The 22,565-nt window shown below is 50.3% G+C and overlaps 1 protein-coding gene across 2 annotated transcripts in view; it reads left to right on the plus strand.

Moving 5' to 3' along the window:
* Positions 1-22,565, plus strand: part of PDS5A (PDS5 cohesin associated factor A) — a 734,756-nt gene that overhangs the window by 408,096 nt on the left and 304,095 nt on the right. For both annotated transcript variants that reach the window (XM_029589173.1, XM_029589180.1), the window contains exon 22: positions 200-268. In XM_029589173.1, coding sequence (XP_029445033.1) covers positions 200-268 — 69 coding nt within the window. The remainder of the gene's footprint in view (positions 1-199; positions 269-22,565) is intronic.

Genomic DNA, 22,565 nt, shown 5'->3' on the forward strand with positions numbered 1-22,565 from the left:
TCAGTGCATACTTGCCTGGCTGAAATGCTTCAGTGCAAGAGGAGGGAGATCCATCCACACATTGCCAGGACATGGACCAAAACCCTCAAGTAGTCCTTAGGAAATTTGGAAAATATTTGCTGGATATTTGAGGTAGTATATTTTTAGCATAACATGAATATATTTTTCAATCAAACTTAACAATTACTTTTCTGTGCAGTCCACTGGCGAGAAGAATGGGAAGCTCTGGTCCCCGGATGAAGAAGTTTCTCCAGAGGTACTGGCAAAGGTAAGTTACACCAGCACCATGGGAGAGAGTAACGGGTCATCCCTGCTATTAAGTGTTCGGAGATTGAAGGTGGTTGCAGGTTCAGGCACTAATGAAATCACAGCTCCCATGATAGTTTCAACTTCTGTGATAGTATCACTTCTAATGTAAACTGGCTCCTCATGTATACTCTCTCTCTCTCTAGTTCTTTGGTCCCTTGTAGATAGAGATGCTTGTGCCATCTACTTCCATGTGAGTTTACAGCTGTTTTAAGAAGAGTAGCAGTTTTCTTCACTGGGTTAAAGCAAGGGGTGTGTTTTATTACAATCAGTGCATAGGTTAAGGAAAACCATATGGGAGAGAAAGAGTTGTGGCCAACAGGGGGAAGGAAAGACTAAGTTTTGACATTTTGTCCTGGGAATGGTTATATAGTTGATAATGAAAAAAGGCCAGAGGTCAATCAAATCAAACTCCTGATTTGGTAATCCATAAAATTATGAAAACTCACTGTGTATCTGTGGCCAATTCAGCAGCAATGAAAAAATGCCTTCCTGACTCTAAATGTGGTGATCAGCTCAGAATCACTGGCTTTGGCACATTTTTCCTAGTATGTAGATGCATCAATGTACTCTCCAATGTCTCTTACTCTAAAAGCTGTTCAATTTACTTTTGAATTGATTTAGTGCTCTTGTCTAATGACTTCTTTTTTTTTTTTTTAATTTGTATTTACTTTGCCATATTGGACGACCATACAGATTTTACTATTAAGACATCTAAAACAAAATGTGTGGCATAAGATAAGTGAATAGCAGTTTGCCCAAACAAGGTAAACAATATTGCATCAGCTTTTGTTCTTGTTGCATCCAAGAAGTGTTATTGTAAACCAGTGAAGTGTTGCGTTACGATTTCCAACAAACAGATTTAAACATAAACCAGAAACTTTCCTAGTGTGTAGCAGATGGACTCAGAACAAGTGGGTATAGTGTGCTCGTGCTAGCAGTTGGAGACGGATCTGACGTCAGCACGGGTACATATACCCCCACAGGAAGTGAAGCAACTCAGTAATTTCCGTCTCCAAAGCAGTTTGGAGCGCCTGCACGCTTGCTGAGCGTGTTTTCCAATACTACTTTCTACTTTCCAAATTTCTCAGAAGACGAGCCCCGCACTCCTGCGGTGATACCCTCGGGTCCCTCCCCCAGTTGAGTTTCCCGAGGTGATTTCCGTGGTCCCTCGGAGGTAAGAGCCTCGGTCCGGTGGCCGATTCGCGGCAGGGATCTAGCCCCCGAGCGAGAAGCGCTCAGGCCTGGCTGAGAGAGGCGCCTCGGTCCCGGCGTGGACTTAACCCAGAGCGAGACGAGTTCGGCGGCTTAGAGGCAGTGGGTGCACTTCCTCAAGCGCGGCAGTGAAGGTATTTCCCCTCTCCCCCCGCAGCCGGAGACCGCCCGGGTTACAGCCGGGAAGCGCCGAGGATCAGGTAAGGCGTACATCTCTTACTTTTGGTCTCCGAGGTACGAGGATCGGCGGCGTTGCCTGCATGCTGCACGCCATGGAGGTCGCCATTTTGTCTGCCTTGTTCAGGTATTGAGCGCCCATGGATAGGCGCACAACGCAGCATATAGATTGCTGAACGCATATTATTGAGCGCATATTGTTTATTATTTAGCGCATATTGCTGAACGCATATTATTGAGCGCATATTGTTTATTAGCGCATATTGCTGAACGCATATTATTGAGCGCATATTGTATATTATTGAGCGCATATTGCTATGCGCATATTGCTATACGCATACTATTGAGCGCATATTGCTGAACGCATATTATTGAGCGCATATTGTTTATTATTTAGCGCATATTGCTGAACGCATATTATTGAGCGCATATTGTATGTTATTGAGCACATATTGCTGTACGCATACTATTGAGCGCATATAGCTGAACGCATATTATTGAGCGCATATTGTTTATTATTTAGCGCATATTGCTGAACGCATAATTGCTGAACGCATAATTGCTGAGCGCATAATTGCTGAGCGCATATTGCTGAGCGCATATTATTGAGCGCATATTGTTATTGGGGCTCATATTATTATTGAGCGCATATCGCTGACAGCATAAGCGCCGGCGCCCTGCATTCGCAAGACGCGATGGAACACATAAACGCCCCGGCATCTCCAGAGGCGACACCTCCTGATTCCGGCGTGAAAGCTCTTGGCCTGTGCTCAGCGTGCCAGCTTAGAGCCACGCAGAGCGAGGAGCCAGACTCCCTTTGTGCCCAATGTGAGGAGGCCGTGGGAGCCTCGGGCCAGGACCAGTCTCAACCGAGGTTTACCGACAGTTCCCCAGGGGCCACCCCGGACCTAGCGGGCCGTCTGGAACAGCCAGGAATCCCGGGGGACCTGGTACCCCGACGGCTGGAGACCGCTTCCATTTCCTGGGTGGGCTTATTTAAGGGGATCCACGCCTTTGTACAGATGCAGTCGGCTTCACGTCCAGGCCCTGCTGCTGCTCCGGCTGACCCTGCCCCCGGACCTTCTCGCCCTTATCACGGGCACCCGCCTCCGGGCAGTCCGGCTCATGCGGACCCTGAGGTCTCGGAAGACGAGTCCGGACCCCCCGAGGAGGGGGACCTTCCCCCGGGGATAGAGCCATATCGAACTATGAGGCAGTTCTTTCCCAAGGAAGATCTCTCCGACCTGGTTTCTCAGTGCCTGACTGAGTTGGCTATTCCAGGCCCCAGCACCATGGAGGCATCTACGCAGAACCCCCTGCTGGAGGGTCTTCGTCCCACAGCCCGCCATTTCCCCTTCCTGCTAGCGGCGCAACAGCTGATAGATTTGGAGTGGAATGCACCGGAGGCCTCGTTCAAAGGGGGTCGGGCCCTGTCTGGCATGTACCCCCTGGACCCGGCAATCAAGGATATGCTGGCGTGCCCTAAGGTGGATGCCTTGGTTAGCGCTGTGGTCAAGCGCACTACTATTCCAGTGGAGGGGGGGGGCGGCCCTCAAGGAGGCTCATGACCGACGCCTGGACGCCATCCTGAAACAAACCTTTGAGGTGGCAGCTCTGTCTCTGCGAATCGCAACCTGCTGCACAGTGGTGACGCGTTCCTGTTTGTCACAGGTCCGGAACAATGCTCCGGCAGCGAACATGGAGTCAGCTCTCTCGTTCCTTACGGATGCCGCCTCCGACCTAGTCCGTACGACAGCCAAGGGGGTCTCATCCTCCGTAGCAGCCAGGAGGCAGCTCTGGATACGGAATTGGTCAGCCGATGCTCCTTCTAAGACACGTCTCATTAGAATGCCGTTCAAGGGTTTTCTTCTGTTCGGCAGCAACCTAGATAAACTGGCCAGCACATGGGGTGCCTCTCCAGTACCTCGACTGCCGGAAGACAGGTCCAAGAGGAACCAGCGCATCTTTCCGAGGCCCTCCAGAGGTAGAAGCTCCCAACGCTTCACTCCCTATAGGAGTCACTACCAGGCACCTCGTCCTCAGGCCAGGAACCAGTCCTTTCGGACCAAGCAGCGCAAGAGGGGAGCCAGCTCGGGTTCAGGTCCCGGCCGCGCCTCACAATGAGAATCAGCCGATCCATCCAGGGGACGGAGCCATAGGGGGGCAGGTTAACCCTCTTCTACCCTAGATGGGTGAGATTACGTCTGACCAGTGGGTCCTCGCCATCATCCGAGAGAGGGCTATTATCTGGACTTCCATCACACCCCTCCGGACAGGTTTGTGGAGTCTCCGTGTCCAATCCACAAGAAGGCGGCATTAGAAGTTACCCTGGCGAGGCTCCTGTCCTTGAAAGCCATAATCCCCCAGTACCTGCATGGGAAATGGATTCTGGGCACTATTTCATTTATTTCATGGTACCCAAGAAAGAGGGTACTTTCCAGCCCATATTGGACCTCAAGTCAGTCAACCGATACTTAAGGGTCCCGAGATTTCGCATGGAAACTCTGCGCTCAGTCAAGACCGCAGTACAGCCAGGGGAATTCCTCACGGCTTTAGACTTGTCAGAAGCCTACCTGCATATCCCGATCCATCGAGATCATCAGCGCTACCTACGCTTCAAGGTTCTGGGACGACACTTCCAATTCCGGGCTTTGCCCTTCGGGTTAGCCACGGCGCCGTGGACCTTCACCAAGGTGATCGTAGTGGTAGCAGCTGCGCTCAGACGGGACGGAATCCTTGTCCATCCCTACCTAGACAATTGGCTGATCAGGGCGAAATCCCGAGAGGAGAGCCATCGGGCAACCAACAGAATGATCTCCCTGCTGGAAAGCCTGGGATGGGTAGTCAACCTAAACAAGAGCTGCCTACAGCCTTCCCAATCACTGGAATACCTGGGAGTCCAGTTCGACACCCAGGCAGACAAAGTCAGCCTCACCACCAAGAGAAGGTTAAAATTCCAGACGCAGCTACGGTCCTTGATGGGAGCCAGCCGGCCCATAGCTTGGGATTATCTGCAGGTTCTCAGTCTCATGGCATCCACCCTGGAAGTGGTACCTTGGGCGCGTGCCCATATGAGACCACCACAACGCTCCCTCCTCTCTCGATGGAGCCCACGCTTCCGGAATTACTCTGTGCATCTACCTCTACCAGCCAGAGTGCGGACCCAGCTACGGTGGTGGTTGCAGTCCGACCACACGAGCAGGGGGTCGAAGATGTCCTCCCCCACGAGGACTCTGCTCACCACAGATGCCAGCCTGAGCGGATGGGGAGCACACTGCAAAGAGCTCACCGCCCAAGGGCGGTGGAACAGAGAAGAGTCAGGGTGGAACATCAACCGTCTAGAGGCACGGGCAGTCCGGTTAGCCTGCCTGCGATTTGCTCACAGACTGCGGAACAGAGCAGTCAGAGTGATGTCCGACAACGCCACCACGGTGGCATACATCAACCGACAGGGCGGAACCAGAAGCCAACAGGTGTCCCTAGAGATAGCCCCGCTGATGGCTTGGGCAGAGGCGAATCTCCAGGACATCTCCGCCGTCCACATTGCCGGAAGGGACAACACCGCGGCAGACTTCCTCAGCAGGGAAAGCCTAAATCCGGGAGAGTGGCAGCTGTCCCCCACAGCCTTCCAGATGATTGTGGATCAGTGGGGGACTCCGGACATGGACCTACTAGCGGACAGGTCCAATGCTCAAGTACCCAGATACTTCAGCCGCAAGCGAGATCCGTTCTCCCACGGGATCGACGCCCTGGTTCAGCCATGGCCTCCAGGGACCCTGCTATATGCCTTTCCTCCGTGGCCCCTGCTGGGCGCCCTTATACACAAGATTCAAAGGCACAGAGGCCTAGTTCTTCTAGTGGCACCAGACTGGCCAAGAAAACCCTGGTACGCGGACATGAGAAGACTACTGACAGGGGAGCCTGTTCCCCTGCCTCCGCTCAGGGACCTGCTACGTCAAGGTCCCATCCTCCATGAGGATCCAGCTCAATTCTCTCTTACGGTCTGGCTATTGAGAGGGCTAGACTGAAGAAAAGAGGTTACTCGGAGCCGGTGATAGATACACTCCTCCGAGCTCGCAAGTTTTCCACATCCCTCACCTACATAAGGATCTGGAGAGTATTTGAAGTCTGGTGCGACACTCATGGCACCAATCCACATACGACCACAATTCCTATTGTTCTGGATTTTCTGCAGGATGGGCTTCAGAAGGGTCTCTCCCTACGCTCCATCAAGGTTCAGGTGGCTGCGTTGTCTTGCTATGGTCCCAGGAGGGATGGCAAGACCATTGCCACGCACCCAGATGTTTCCCACTTCCTGAAAGGAGTCAAGCACATTCGTCCGCCACTGAAGTGGCCAGTGCCCCTGTGGAACCTCAACATAGTTTTGGATTTCCTCGCGGGATCCACCTTCAGACCCCTCCGGGGCCTGTCTCTCCGTTCTCTAACTTTGAAGATGGTGTTCTTGCTGGCTGTGTGTTCAGCACGCCGCATCTCGGAGCTACAAGCACTGTCCTGTCGTGATCCCTTTCTCAGAATCACTCCAGAGGCTATCCATCTTCGCACGGTTCCCTCCTTTTTACCTAAAGTAGTCTCACAATTTCACCTCAACCAAACCATATCCTTGCCAACCACGGCAGGTTTGAAGAAATCAGAAGAAGGGCGTTTGCGACGCCATCTCGACATCGGCAGATTGCTGCCCAGATACCTGTTCGTCCTTCACAGCGGGAAGAAACAAGGAGAAGCGGCCTCACGGCCCACCATCACATGCTGGATCAAAGAAGTTATCAGAGCGGCCTACGTAGAGGCCGGGAAGTCACCGCCTCTGCAGGTCAAGGCTCATTCTACCAGAGAGCAGGCAGCCTCTTGGGCAGAATCTAGGATGCTGTCGCCCGCGGAGATATGTATGGCGGCGACGTGGTCCTCCCTCCATACCTTTTCCAGATTTTACCATCTGGATGTCCAGGCCAGGGAGGACACAGCAATTGCGAGGGCAGTCCTACGCGGTCCTCAGGCAGCCTCCCACCCGGTTCGGGAGTAGCTTTTGTACATCCCACTTGTTCTGAGTCCATCTGCTACACGCTAGGAAATGTTGAGATTACTTACCTGATAATCTCCTTTTCCTTAGTGTATGCAGATGGACTCACCATCCTGCCCAGCTGCCAGTATACATGGGTTGCACCAATTCAAGGTAAGGCATGTCATTTCTTACACGAGAGCGTCCACTCTACCAGGTGTCAACGCCTTCCGGTTGGGAACGCTAGCGGTCTCCAGCTACTATCAATTGGTATGGGGAATCCTGTTTCACTAATTCATTGATCGGTCAGTACACATATATCCATAACAGCTGAGTTGCTTCACTTCCTGTGGGGGTACATGTACCCGTGCTGACGTCAGATCCGTCTCCAACTGCTAGCACGAGCACACTATACCCACTTGTTCTGAGTCCATCTGCATACACTAAGGAAAAGGAGATTATCAGGTAAGTAATCTCAACATTTTGTAACCAGAAAAGGTTACCACAGCAAACATATAGAAAGAAATACTAGTACAACCATTCACACCCTTTCATACCTTTAAAACAACACATTTAAGAAGTTTTTCATTGATCTAGCCACAAGAAAAAGTATTGCATTTCTTATAATCTAGTTCTAATCACTAATGATAAAATACATTTTTTCCAAGCCACTTTTCTTGACATATAACAGACATCAGTACATTCAGATTATATCCAGCTAGCCATATGCTGGTACCATAACAAGGATGGAAGTACAGTATCTTTAAGCCAATATGGCATAATACAATATTTAGCCATCGATGTGACTTCTTGTACAAACCTTTTATTAACCTCCAGATAATCCGACTGCCCAAGAGAACCTAATAGCCATTTACCACAAAAAGGAAGGTTAAATAAGTACCGTATTTTTCGCACTATAAGAGTCACCTGACCATAAGATGCACCTAGGATTTAGAGGAGGAAAATAAGAAAAAGAAATTCTGTCCTCATGACGGGCTCTGTGCCAAGCTCCCTCCTGGTGGCCATCCGTGGGATATTTTTTCGGTTTTGTTTTTTTATAGTAAGGCAGAGAACATCGACACAGGTACTCACACTCACTGGTTTTCTCTCCCTCACATATACACATACCCACAAACAATCACACACTCAGACTCTCTCCCTCATACACACAGCTCTCTCACACCAGTTATTTTAAACTTTCATGACTGCTCCAAAGTTCAATAATAAATAGGGCTATATTACATTGATTAGGAGAGCAATTTGCTCCTAATATTTCAACAGGTAGCCACTTAATCAGCACAGGCAGTAATTCTATTTGCTTTTCATTAATTTCAGCTGTCAAAAACTGCTAATCAGTTCTGAAAATCCACATTGCTTCATATGCAAGAAACATTTTATCATAAATCACTGAACTATACCATGAACTAAAAAAGTAAAGGTTTGTATCATGTGTCCTCTATCCCAGGCAGTATATTACCCTCATGATTTTCTAATATATCTAAACAAATGGAGAAGGAAATGGCCTGTCCTAAACAAACTTTGTTGCCATGTATCGTCTTCTGCCGGCAGAGCTTGACCTCCCTGCCTGACTGCTGTTCTCGGGGTGCATTTTACAGCGAAGTTCGGCGTGGCACAGGTCAAACATCAGCTGTTTGAACTGCGTGTGCTACGGAGGCCCCTCCAATTCAAACAGCTTCCTGCTGGTCTGCTGTTCCCGGGGTGCCACCGACCTTCGCAGTAAGATGCACCCCGGGAACAGCAGACCGGCAGGGAGCTGTTTGAACTGGAGGGGCCTCCGTAGCACACGCGGTTCAAACAGCTGATGTTTGACCTGCACCATGCCGAGCTTCGCAGTAAGATGCACTCTGGGAACGGCAGGGAGCTCAAGCTCTGCCGGCAGAAGACGATACATGGCATCAAAGTTTGTTTAGGACAGGCCATTTCCTTCTCATTTGTTTAGATATATTAGAAAATAATGAGGGTAATATACTATATATATTATAATAAAATGTTTCATGCATTTGACCTGTGCCACCATACTGATTGGGCTGAGTTGGGGGGACAACGCGCGAGAGGGAGAGACGCTATATTCGCTCCATAAGATGCACAGACATTTTCCCCCCACTTTTGGGGGGGGGGGGGGAAAGTGCATCTTATGTAGCGAAAAATACGGTAATTCTTTCAATAACTGCAAATCTTTCCCAAAAATAAAATGTCTTAGGACATAAAGCAAGGTTATGAATCAATGATCTGTTAAGCATGTGACATTTAATACAAGCAGCAAATTGAGTAATACCAATTTTATATGCCTTAGTTGAATCAATATACAAATGATGTAAAATTTTAAACTGCAGCTCTTCAAGCATCAAGAGATGTTTTGCTTATATGGGAAAAAATATATCTTTAGAATAAACCTCCAGTCCCAGTTCTCTACTCCAATAAATAGATAATTCTTCCAAAATTTTAGGTCAAAATCTAAATAACAAACAGACCGATACAGTAAAGGACGGCCGCTGTTGCGCGGTTTTTAAACCGCTTTGGACGCACATTTTGAGCGCGTAATACGGACGCGCGATTCAGTATTGGCTTTTACGCGTCCTTAGCGCTAACCGAAAAAGACACGTATCCATTTCCGCCTGCCGCATGTATATGATATGTTAATGATCGGATTAGCTATTCCCCCCGATACAGTAACTCGCACCCAAATTATCGCGTTCTTAACCAACTTATTTACCGCGTCTTTAACCTCTATATTTACCGCCTACCCTGACACTGGCGTTAGTGTGGTGTTCAGTCAGCTTCGGACCACACAGCATCATGGACAACATGCATATATTGGCACTGGCCATCTTTTTCATTCGGTTGAGAAGCAGAATGAGAAATGCTCAGCAAGCGAATTCTACAAGACAGATTGGAGAGGTCAACAGGGGAGCCCAGCAGCAAGGAGAACCCAGCCAACCGGAGAACCCAGCAGCAAGACCGGAGGAGGTATGTGTTCAACGGTACCATCCATCTCTGGGCGTCTATGGGCAGCAGCCATGGACGTTGGAAGGCAGCGGGGCCTCCGATCATGGACACCTGGAAAGAGGCAGGAACATCCATGAATGGAAGCCCCGACCTTGGACGTCCGGCCGGGCGCTCAAGGCAGCGGCCATGGATGTTGGAAGGCAGCGTTCCCCTCTTTCCGGGCGTCCATGCTAGGAGGCCCCAACCTTCACAGACGCCCGGACGTCCTTGCACGTCCTTAAGCGCCCGGACATGGAAGGTTGGGGGGTGGCCTCTGAACAAGGACGTCCGGATGCTCAGGGCAGCGGCCCCGGTGTCCATGCGGGATCTGTAGAAAAGAACCATCCACTCCTGGTGGAATGACATTTGAAATGGCAGGTATGGCGCCAGCGCACCCTGGATACTGTATAGGCGCTGTATACCGCTCTATACAGTAAAATGGATTGCGAATGCCTACCGCTTCATAGGCGCGCTTTGGACGCTCGTTTGCTGCCGCTTGGATTTGCGTCTAATTTGAATACTGAATCGAGCAGCTTGTGAACCAAAATGTGCGTGCGTCAAACGCGCGAGCGTCCGCCACTGCTGCACTTTTTTTTACGCGTCGGTACTGTACCAGCCCGAAGGTTTTTTCCCAATTTTAACCACAACCCACATTTCCCTTTCCAGTGTTCTAGAATTTCACCACACTGAATAAAGCATCCTGCTATACCAGTCCTGAGGTGTGTGTTTTCTCCCCCTGCTAGCAGATGGAGATAGAGAACACACCTTTTTCCATGACATCATTACTGGTAGTCATCATACTGCAGCTCCACAAAGCAACAGTATTCTCTGTCTCCAGGAGATGGCAGGACAATACTTGACTCACATATACCCCTGCAAGAAGCTCTGTTCTTCAGTATTTCTCAGTCTCCTTAGCAGTTTGGGACTCTACACATGCTTGCACAAAGTTAGGAAATCCAAACCAAAGAAGAAAGAACATTCCAAAATCTTACCTACAAGATGAGCCCCGCTCTCCTGCAGTGATACCTAAGTGTCCCTCTCCCAGTCGAGAATTTTTGAGGTGATTTCCGAGATCCCTCAGAGGTAAGCCTCGGTCCGGTAGCCAGTTTCCGGTGTGGACTTATCCCCCAGGAGGGAGCAGCTGAGAGTAAGCAGGTGCAATACTGAGCACGGCGGTGAAAGTATTCCCGTCTCCCCCCGCAGCCAGAGACCGCCCAGCACGAGACAAGGTAAGGTAGAACAACTTTTTTCTTAAAGTCTCCGGTCTCCGAGGCTCAGATAGCCGCACAGATCGCCCGCCGGCATCTGTCCCATCGGGTTGAGAAGCCCCATCCAGGCTAGACCCCGATCCGGTACGAGGGTCCTCCCTCTTGGAGACCCTTCCGGGGGGGGGGGGCACCATCTTACCTGCGTGGTTGCCGGCGCCGTCTCCCCCCCCTTGATCGCCGTATGGTCCACACAATTGAGCCGTGCACACAGCGGGAGCCGAGCGCATAAACTACTTGTGCGCATAGCAGCGTGCCAACTGTGCCATGCGCACAGCGGCACGCTCAACGGCGCCGGGCACACAAATCAAGCCAGTGCGTACAGCGGTGCGCGCATCTCTCACTAGGCGCACATAGCGGCCTGCACGCACATTTCCTGCAGCTTGCACGCACATCTTCGACGCACCCAGAGCGCATATCTAAGCCTCCTGGTGCGCGCATATTGGCGCACAGATGTGTTTTGAACGACCCACTCGCTCAAATCATGCACCACCGGCCAAGAAAGCCAAGGGACAAGCTCTCTGCCCAGCCTGCAACCTGAGAGCGGCAGAACACGAAGTGGCTTCGGCCCTGTGCCTGCAGTGTGAAGAGGCCCTGGGAGAACCAGGACAAGGGCCCCCCTCCCCCTCTCCGGCCAGTAGAGGAATCCGGCTCCACCAACGACAGTACCCTGGACCTCTCTATCCCTGGCTCGGTCCCTACTCAATTGGGCACCTCAGGGAACGCCCCTGGCTTCAATATGGACCCAGGAACCTTTTCCTGGGGAGAATTCTTCAAAGGGCTGCAAACCTTTGTCCACAGCCTCCACCAGAAGACCAAAACCTTCCAGGCCCCTCTCAGCCTCTCCAAGACGTGTCCCCTCTGGACACGAGCCTCCTCTTAGGGGACACAGACACCTCGGAGAAAGAACCAGACTCCCTGGAGGAAGGAGAAATCCCTCCAGGAACGGACCATACCGAACCATGATGCGTTTCTTCTCCAGAGACGAGTTAGCAGACCTCGTGTCTCTGAGCCTGAAGGAACTGGCCATCCCAGGCACAAGCACCACAGCGGAGCCAAAGACGAACCCTCTGCTGGTCAGGCTCCGTCAGGCCTCATGCCATTTCCCATTGCTGCAGGCCGTACAACAACTGATCGACTTGGAATGGAATGCTCTGGAGGCCAGTTTCAAAGGAGGACGGGCCCTAGAAGCCCTATATCCACTGGAACCCTCAGCCAAAGGACTCCTGGTGTTCCCGAAAGTGGACACTATGGTCTGTGCGGTCACAAAGCACACTACCATTCCAGTTGAAGGAGGAGCGGCACTCAAGGATGCCCAGGACAGACATCAGGAATCCATCCTTAAACAGTCATTTGATGCAGTAGCTATGTCACTACAGATCGCTGCCTCCTGTGCCGTGGTGACACGGGCCCGCTTATCACTTGCTAGGAACGTTACCATGCCCGTCGAAACATTAGAACCAGCTACATCCTTCCTCACGAATGCGACATCCGACCTGGTGCGCACATCATCCAGGGGCATCTCATCCATTGTGGCAGCCAGAGGACAACTCTGGCTCCGAAGCTGGTCAGCCGACGCGACCTCCAAGACAAAACTCATGAGCGAACTGGAGAAGTTAGCTGACAAATGGGGTGAATCCCCAGTACCTCGGCTACCGGAGGACAAGAACAAAAGTAGCCATCGCCCCCCTCCCCGAACATCCAAGGGCAGAGGATCACAGCACTTCAGACCGTACAAGAATACATACCAAGCACCTCGCCCCACAGTCAGGGGCCAGTCCTTTCGGAACAAACACAACAAGAGGGGAGCCGGCTCAGGTCCAGGCCCCAGCCGTACCCCACAATGAGAATCAACAGACCCATCCACATGAAGCTATAGGGGGCAGGCTTGCCCTTTTCTACCAAAGATGGGTCGAGATAACGTCGGACAAGTGGGTCCTAACCATCATTCGAGAGGGATACTATCTAGACTTCCACAGCATCCCCCCAGACAAATTTGTGAAATCCCCTTGCCACTGCCCACGCACCAACAAATTACTGGGAACTATTCCATCTATTTTATCGTCCCCAAGAAAGAGGGAACGCTCTGGCCCATCCTGGACCTCAAGTCTGTCAACCGCTATCTTGAGGGTTCCACACTTCTGCATGGAAACCCTATGTTCGGTCATAAGGGCAGTACAGTCGGGAAAATTTCTGACCTCCCTGGACCTGTCAGAAGCCTATCTGCACATACCGGTCCATCACGACCACCAGCGCTTCCTACGCTTCGCGATCTTGCACCATCACTACCAGTTCTGGGTGCTACCCTTCAGACTAGCTACTGCCCCTCGGACGTTCACCAAAATCATGGTGGTAGTGGCAGCGACACGGAGGAAAGATGGAATCATCGTACACCGTACCTGGACGATTGGCTGATCAGAGCAAAATCTCCAGAAGAAAGTCATCAGGCGACCACCAGAGTCAAGAATCTACTACAGAATCTCAGGTGGATCGTCAACACAACCAAGAGCTGCCTGCAGCCCTCCCAATCACTAGAATACCTGGGAGTCCGATTCAACACCCAACAAGACAAGGTTGTCCTTCCCCTTACAAGGAGAAGGAAATTGATGGACCAGTTGAGAAAACTGTTGAACGGTGCTCGCCCCACGGTATGGGACTAACTCCAAGCTTTCGGCCTCATGACATCGACCCTAGAAGTCGTCCCTGTGGGCAAGGGCCGACATGCGACCACTAGGACGTTCCCTACTGTCACGATGGAACCCGATGTCCCAGGACTACACTGTTCGCCTCCAGTTACGGATGTACGGATCCAGCTCCTATGGTAGCTACAAAAAGACCATCTGAGCAAGGGAGTAAGGCTATCCCCATTGACCTGGGTCTTGCTCACAACGGATGTGAGCCTACGAGGGTGGGGAGCCCACTGCCAGGAACTGACGGCCCAAGGGCAATGGGACAAGGAAGAGTCGGGATGGAACATCAACCGACTGGAAGCCCGAACAGTCAGACTAGCCTGCCTGAGATTCAGCCACAGACTCTGGGGAGAATCGGTCAGAGTCATGTCAGAGAACACCACAACAGTGGCCTACATCAACCGCCAGGGAGGAACCAGAAGCCAACAGGTGTCCTTGGAAATAGACCCCCTAATGGCGTGGGCGGAAGCAAACCTGCAAGGGATCTCAGCCGCCCACATCGTGGGAAAAGACAAGGTCACTGCGGATTACCTCAACAGAGAAAGTCTAGACCCAGGGGAATGGATGCTGTCGACCACAGCCTTCCAGTTGATAGTAAACTGCTGGGAAACACCAGCCATGGATCTTCTGGCAACCCAGTCCAACACCCAAGTTCCCAAGTTCTTCAGCCTCAGAAGAGAACCACAATCCCAGGGGATCGACGCCCTTATCCAGACCTGGCCACAGGAAGACCTGCTGTATGCTTTTCCTCCATGGCCACTACTGGGCGGGATCATCTGCAAGATAGAACACCACAGGGGGCTAGTACTTCTATTGGCCCCGGACTGGCCAAGAAGGCCGTGGTACGCAGACATGCAAAGACTTCTGGTAGAGAACCCTCTGTGTCTACTTCCACACAGGGACCACCTCCAGCAAGGACCAATCCTCCACGAAGACTCAACTCTATTCTCTCTTAAGGTCTGGCCATTGAGAGGACTCGCCTGAAGAAGAGCGGATACGCTGGGACAGTGATTGACACCTTGCTCTCAGCACGCAAGTTTCCCATATCTTTAACTTATATACGAATATGGGGGTAGATTTTCAAATAGTGTGATTTGGCGTACTTTTGTTGGCGCATCAGGCGCAAACAAAAGTACGCTGGATTTTAGTAGATACGCGCGTAGCCGCTAAAATCCAGGATCGGCGCGCGCAAGGCTATCGATTCCGTATAGCCGGCGCGCGCAGAGCCGCGCAGCCTACCTCCATTCCCTCCGAGGCCGCTCCGAAACCGGAGCGGCCTTGGAGGGAACTTTCTTTTGCTCTCCCCTCACCTTCCCCTCCCTAACCCACCCACCCGGCCCTGTCTAAACCCTCCCCCCTTACCTTTGTCGGGGGATTACGCCTCCCGGAGGGAGACGTAAATCCCTGCGTGCCAGCGGGCCGCTAGCGCGCCGGGACGCGACCTGGGGGCGGGTCTGGAGGGCGCGGCCACGCCCCCGAAACGCTACGTCCCGCCCCGAAAACGCCTCGCGGATCCGGCCCGCCCCCTCGACACGCCCCCCTCGGAAAACCCCGGGACTTACGCGAGTCCCGGGGTCTGCGCGCGCCGGTAGGCCTATTGAACATAGGCGCACCGGTGAGCAGGGCTCTGAAAATCCGCCCCATGGAGAATATATGAAGCCTGGTGTGAAGACCACGACATCCTACCGCGGACAGTTAAAATTCCCATGACCCTGGAATTTCTGCAGGACGGCTTGAAGAAGGGGTTGTCTCTCAACTCCATCAAGGTTCAACTGGCCGCGCTGGCCTGTTTCAGAGCCAAGGTGGACGGCATCAGTCTATCTTCCCATCCAGACGTCTCCCACTTCCTGAGAGGGGTCAAGCAAATCTGACCGCCACTAAAGTGGCCGGTACCCCTCTGGAGTCTCAATGTAGTACTCGACTTCCTAGCGAGAGCTTCTTTCAGACCTTCACCCGGTCTGCCCTACGGCTCCTGACCTTGAAGACTGCATTCCTAGTGGCAATATGTTCAGCCCTTCGCATCTCTGAACTTCAAGCACTATCCTGTCGGGAACCGTTTCTCAGATTCACACCGAGATCCATACAGCTACGCACTGTCCCCTCCTTCCTTCCAAAGGTGGTTTCTCATTTCCATCTAAACCAAGCCATCTCACTGCCATCTCCAGACGAGCATAAGGACTCTGAAGACTCACGCCTTCTTCGCCATCTTAACATCGGCAGATTCCTAGTCCGATACCTGGAAAGATCGGAATCCGTACGAAAGACGGACCACCTATTTGTACTTCACAGCAGGAAGAAACAAAGGGAAGCGGCCTCACGGGCAACCATAGCCCGCTGGATCAAAGAAGTAATCAAGGCGGCCTACGTAGAGGCAGGCAAGCCTCCACCTCTATAAGTCAAGGCCCATTCCACCAGATCCCAGGCAGTGTCCTGGGCAGAAACCAAGATGCTGTCACTCGCCGAGATCTGTAGGGCGGCAACATGGCCCTCCATTCACACCTTCTCGAGGTTCTACCACCTGGATGTTCACGCCCAGGAGGACACAGCATTTGCAAGGGCAGTACTAAGTGAGCCACGGGCAGCCTCCCACCCGGTTCGGGAGTAGCTTTTGTACATCCCATTGGTCCTGAGTCCATATGCTACGTGCTAGGAAATGGAGAAATTACTTACCTGATAATTTCGTTTTCCTTAGTGTAGACAGATGGACTCAGTATCCCGCCCACTGCTGCCTCAGAATTCGGAAACTTCGGGTGACAATCCCCGAGAGCAAGACAAGCACGGGTAAGCCACACTTTACCCCTAGTTAGGACACCCATAGTTACCGGGTGTCGGCGTTTTCTCGGTTGAGTGCACTGGCGGTCTCCAGCTAGAATTCACGTCAACCAGTTCAAGTTACTCAAGTTATTCATACACACATATATCCACAATTGGTTTTCGAAGAGAATACTGAAGAGCAGAGCTTCCTGCAGGGGTATATGTAGTTCTGATGTCAGATTGAAATCTGACTCCGTCTCCAACTTCTACCAGGAACACATTATACCCATTGGTCCTGAGTCTATCTGTCTTCACTATGGAAAACGAAATTATCAGGTAAGTAATTTCTCCATTTTGGCAATGTTATAAAGGAAGAAACAACACAGTTTAGCAGTGTTTTGGGATATATATGGAGAAAGAGGGAGAGGAGTCTAAGAGAACTCCAAGGTTACGGGCTGATGGGACCGGGTTGACTGTGTTATACACAGAAACAGAGAAAGGAGGAAGAGGGGAGGTGGGCTTGGGGGAAAGATGAGCTCCGTCTTGGCTGTGTTGAGTTTAAAGTGGCAATAGGACATCCAAGCAGCAATGTTAGACAAGCAGGCTGCGATCAGGTGTTGGATTTCTGGTGAAATGTCTGGTGTACAAAGGTAGGTCTGGGAGAAGTCAGCATAAAAATGGTATTGAAAGCCATGAGAGGAAATCAGAGCACCAAGGAAATTAGTACATAGTGAGAAGAGGGCCCAGTTCGGATCCCTGAGGCACACCAATTGATAGTGGAATGGCAGTAGAGGAGGAACCACCAGAGGAAACACTAAAAGTGCAATGGGAGAAGTAAGAAGAGAGCCAAGACGGGGCAGAATCCCAAAATCCAAGCGAGGACAGAGTACCAAGGAGTAGGTGATGTTCAACAGTGTTAAAGCAGCAGACAGGTCAAGGAGGATAAGGACAGAGTAAAGACTTTTGGCTTTAGCCATAAACAGGTAATTGGAAACTTTGGCAAGGGCTATTTCAGCTGAATGCGGAGGGCAAAAACCAGACTGGAGTGGATGAGGAACGGCTTGAGATGTTAGAAAGCCAAGACAGCAGTGGTGAACAGCACGTTCAGGTAGTTTGGAGGGAGATGGGATGATATTTGGAAGGATCAGTGAGGGTTTTTTAAGGAGTAGTATGATTGCAGTACATTTGAAAGCAACAGTAGCAGTAGAGAGTGATAGATTGAGGATGTGACAGATGGAAGGGGATGACTGCAGTGGAGATGGAGCTGAGGAATTGGGTGGGGACAGGGTCAGAGAAACAAGTAGTGAGTTTGGAGGAAGAGAGTAGATGAGCAGTTTCCTCCACTGTGACTTCAGGAAAGGAGGAGAGAGTGGCAGAGGCTAGGGAAAGGGTAGAAGAAAGAAGTGGGGGACAGGCAGTTAAAGGTGAAATAGTTGAGAACACAATACTAATTTTGTGAGTCTTATCATGGAAGTTGTCAGCCATAGTCTGGATGGAGAGAGAAGCGGAGGAGGGAGGTGAGGGAAGTTTGAGGAGGGAATTGAGAGTGCAAAGAGATGGCGAGGGTTGGATGACAGAGTTTATCAGATGGACATAGTAGTCTTGTTTGGCAAGTGCAATAGCATACTAGAAAATGATCAGCATGAATTTGAAATATATGAAGTCTGCATGGGCAAGGGATTTTAGCCAGAGACATTCTGCAGAGCGGGTGCAGGAATGTAGGTAGCGAATTCTGGGGAGTTTAGTGCGCCTTACAGGACAGGTAAGAGGAGGGGAAAAATTGTCTAAGACTGAAGAAGGAAACTGCATCAACCTATTCAAACAAAGTTGTGGAAGAAAGGAGAGATGAAACAGCAATGGAAATGATGCAAGGGTCAACAGCTTGGAGATTCCTAAAGGTGTAAGTGGTGACTGGATGAGTCTGTGGGGGAGGGTGGCTTAATGTGAAAGTTATCAGGTGATGGTCTGAGATCGGAAGAACTGAGGTGGTGAAGTCTGAGAGACAGCACTTGGAAACAAAGACTAGGTCAAGGCATTGGCCATGCTGGTGAGTAGAGGTGGTAGAGCAGAGTCAAGAGATCAAATGAAGAAATTAAAGAGAGGAGTTTTGAGGCATAAAAGTTAGAGGGGGGTCATAAACATGGAAGTTAGTTACCAAGGATAAGGGAAGGGGAAGATAGGTCAATGAAGAAGGAAAGCCAGGAATTGGTCAGTGAGAAAAGAGGAAGGAAATTTTGTCTGGGGTTGATAGATGACAGCTACCCGGAGAGGTAGTGGAGTGAATAGGTGGATAGAATGGGCTTCAAAGGAAGAAAAAGAGTGGGTTTGAGGTGGGAGAAAAGGTTGAAACCTGCAGAAGAGGGAGAGCAGCAGTTCAACACTACCACCATGGCCTACTGAGTGAGGTGTGTGAGAAAAAATCTCTATGACAGAGAGCAACAACTGAAGTAGTGTCCTCAGGGAAAGCCAGGTCTCTGTTAATGCAAGGAGATGAAGAGAATGAGAGGTAAAAAGATCATGAATAAAGGCAAGCTTCTTGGAGATACAGTTTACACTCCACAGGGAGCACGAGAAAGGAAAAGAAGAGGGAGGGAGAAGGAGAATAGTGATACGATTGTAAGGGTTATGGCTTGATATGGGACGATGGAGTGAAAATTCCCTTGAAGGGCCAGGATTGGAATTGATATCCCCAGCTGAAAGTAAAAGGAGAAGCAGCATCTCAAAAAAGATATAGTTGCGATAGAGAAGGTACATAGAAGGGCGACCAAAATGATAAAGGGAATGGAACAGCTCCCCTATGAGGAAAGACTAAAGAGGTTAGGACTTTTCAGCTTGGAGAAGAGGCGGCTGAGGGGGGATATGATAGAGGTGTTTAAAATCATGAGAGGTCTAGAACAGGTAGATGTGAATCTGTTATTTACAGACAGGCCGATACAGTAAAGTTCACGGGAGAGCAGGCGAGCGCCCACTCTCCCGGCGCACGCATAGGTCAGTGTCCTGTGCGTGCGATTCAGTAAACCAAAATATTTAAATTAGGGCCCGCAGTAAAAAGAGGCGCTAGACACACTAGCGCGTCCCTAGTGCCTCTTTTTGGAGAGGAGCGGCGGCTGTCAGCAGGTTTGACAGCTGATGCTCAATTTTGCTGGCGTTGGTTCTCGAGCCCGCTGACAGCCACGGGTTCAGAAACCAGACGCCAGCAAAATTGAGCGTCCGGTTTTCAAGCCGCAGCCGCTTTAAAAAAAACTTTTTTTTTTAAAAACTTTTGGGACCTCCGACTTAATATTGCCATGATATTAAGGGCACTTCCCCGGCGCCGGCAGAAATTAATGCCTACCTTTTGGGTAGGCGCTAATTTTTTAAAGTAAAATGTGCGGCTTGGCTGCACATTTTACTTACTGTATCGCGCGGGAATGACTAATATGGCCATCAACATGCATTTGCATTTTGTGGGCGCTATTAGTCTCGGGGGGGTTGGACACGCGTTTTCGACGTGCTATTACCCCTTACTGAATAAGGGGTATTACCTTACTGAATAAGGGGTAAAGCTAGCGCGTCGAAAACGCGCGTCCAAATGCCGGTTAACTGTATCTGCCTGTCTTTCAGATAATAGAAAGACTAGGGGGCACTCCATGAAGTTAGCATGTGGCACATTTAAAACTAATTGGAGAAAGTTCTTCTTCACTCAACGCACAATTAAACTCTGGAATTTGTTGCCAGAGGATGTGGTTAATGCAGTTAGAATAGCTGTGTTTAAAAAAGGATTGGATAAGTTCTTGGAGGAGAAGTCCATTACCTGCTATTAATTAAGTTGACTTAGAAAATAGCCACTGCTATTACTTGCAACAGTAACATGGAATAGACTTAGTTTTTGGGTACTTGCCAGGTTCTTATGGCCTGGATTGGCCACTGTTGGAAACAGGATGCTGGGCTTGATGGACCCTTGGTCTGACCCAGTATGGCATGTTCTTATGAACACAGAGAAGAAAGGCAGAGGTGTGCAGACAGTGACAATGATGAGATGGTGTCAGGGATAGTGGAAAAGGCAGGATGAGGGGAAGAAAACTTTGAAGTTCAAGAGAATGAACCGTTCAGATGCCAGAATGGCAGGTCACATAAGAGAATGTAGGAATAGGGGAGTCCTGGCCTGGTGGGGAATTTAGCACAGTTCTGCATTTCTCAGCCTTTTTTGCTTTGACAGCAGACTGCAGGCCAGGTTCTGGTGCTTCTCAGTTAAGCAAGCCCTGTGTAAGGCTTCCAGTCCCAGAAGGTTTTTGGTAAAGCTTAGAGGGTGGAAGCTTGTTTTTGGCTAGGGAGAAGCTTCTGTTTGAGATTCTCTTCCTCTTCCCCACCCCCATTTCTCTCGCTAGCTTATTAAAGCTTTAAGGAAAAAAAATTGAGAAAGGTGAGGAGATCAGTTGCTTCTGCTGAAGCAAGCAATTGGAGGAAGGTAAGTCTCCAATGGACACGGGGGAAGTCTTATTTGTGCCGGTACAGGAACAGCTTGCCAGCTATCAGTCTCCTCCTTGTCTTCAGGCCTGCAGTATTTCTACATAGCTTCAGACCACATTGTAGTTTTTGTTAAGTCTGTGCTTTTGCTGCAGTGCCAGCTCCTACTGTCCCATTTACATCGGTAGCTGTGATTATTCAGAGGAGCCTGCGAAGAATCCTGAGACCAGCAGCAGACGTTAGGCACTGCTTGTGGTCAGGCCTTTGGATCCGGGCATGGCAGCAGTTTTTTTATTTTCTCCTAACAGGCGGCCTTTTTGGTGGAATGATCACCATTTTATATGTATCCTGTGGGTCATTCCCACCTCTTCCCCCTCCCAAGCTGAAGCCTTGCATCCTCTGGGGAAGGGGTGTTCTTCTGTGTGGGGGAAGTCTGTGCTGAAGGTATGTCAGGCTCCTGCCTTTTCTCTCTAGGGAATTTCTCCCCAGAATTTTTGTTTTTCTTTGGCATTTTCAAACAGGCCTTCTGTGAGGTGGCAATAAGAGCCTAATTATTCACAATGCTGTTTGGAGCAGGGGACTCAGCCTGTTTGACAAAATCAATTCTTTCATATCTTTGATTATATCCTTTAGGGTCTCAGTTTTTTCAGATTGTGAAGATTCTTGTATTGGACTCTGTTCTGCAAGAGATCCATCTTAGGGCACGGTGTGCTGGCAAAAGTAACCTCTCCTACAGGAACAGTGCTGGACTCGGAGATAACAGGCTTCTTCAGGCACGGGCTGTGCAGGTTGATTCTTCAGGTTCTGTTAACCAGCAGGACTTCACTGAAGGTGCTGGCAATGGGACTGAAAGAAACCCACTAGGATAGGGCAGGGCTTGAAGTAAGGATACAAACTCAATGGTGCCAACAAGATAAGACCAACAAATACAAACAAAGGGACCAGCATGCCCACAAGAACATGACAGAACAAACATTGAAAAACAAACACAACTAGAGAGCCGTTCCTGTTTATACCCAAATCAGTCCAGACAACTGGGTTTATACATCCCTACCAGCAGATGGAGGCAGAGAATAAACACTTTGAGGCACTGCTACATAACCAAGAGTGCCACCTGTAGTCCCTCAGTATTTCTCTGTCTCCAGCAGATGGAAGAGGTGCAAACCTGCAGTCTGTTTAAAAAAAAAAGAAAAAAAGTACAGAGTAGGGAAAAGAAGATCCGGAGCTCCCAGAGGTGTTAAGTACCTTTGTGGGCTATCCCTCTGGTTGAGCAGGGCGAGTGGGGGGTTCAGATATCCCTGCCTAGGCTCTACTCTTGATTCTGGGGGGAGGGAAAGCCAGAGGTCCTGGTTCCCTCTCTTCCCCCTGAGGGCCTCCCACCGAAGCCAGCTTGTGGAAGCGTGCTGAAGCCCCAGAAGCAGGAGAGTATTTTTTTCTGTCCCTTTCTGTCCTTCCTTGAGGGGCTGGGGAGGCTGGGTGCCTTTCAGGGACATCGGTACAGCTATTTTTTCCCTTGCTGCGGCTCAGTATCGGGGTGAGGAGAGGCTTGTGCTGTCTGTTCAGCACCCAGAGCCCAGATAGTGGAGCGGCTGCAGCAGCTTTATTTTTTTCTCCTTCTTGGTTTATTTTTAGCTATGTGCCACATCGCGCATGCACACCACTCCAATTCCCACTGAGCACGTGAAATTGTCA

Source organism: Rhinatrema bivittatum, chromosome 1 (assembly GCF_901001135.1).
Source record: "Rhinatrema bivittatum chromosome 1, aRhiBiv1.1, whole genome shotgun sequence".
NCBI lineage: Eukaryota > Metazoa > Chordata > Amphibia > Gymnophiona > Rhinatrematidae > Rhinatrema > Rhinatrema bivittatum.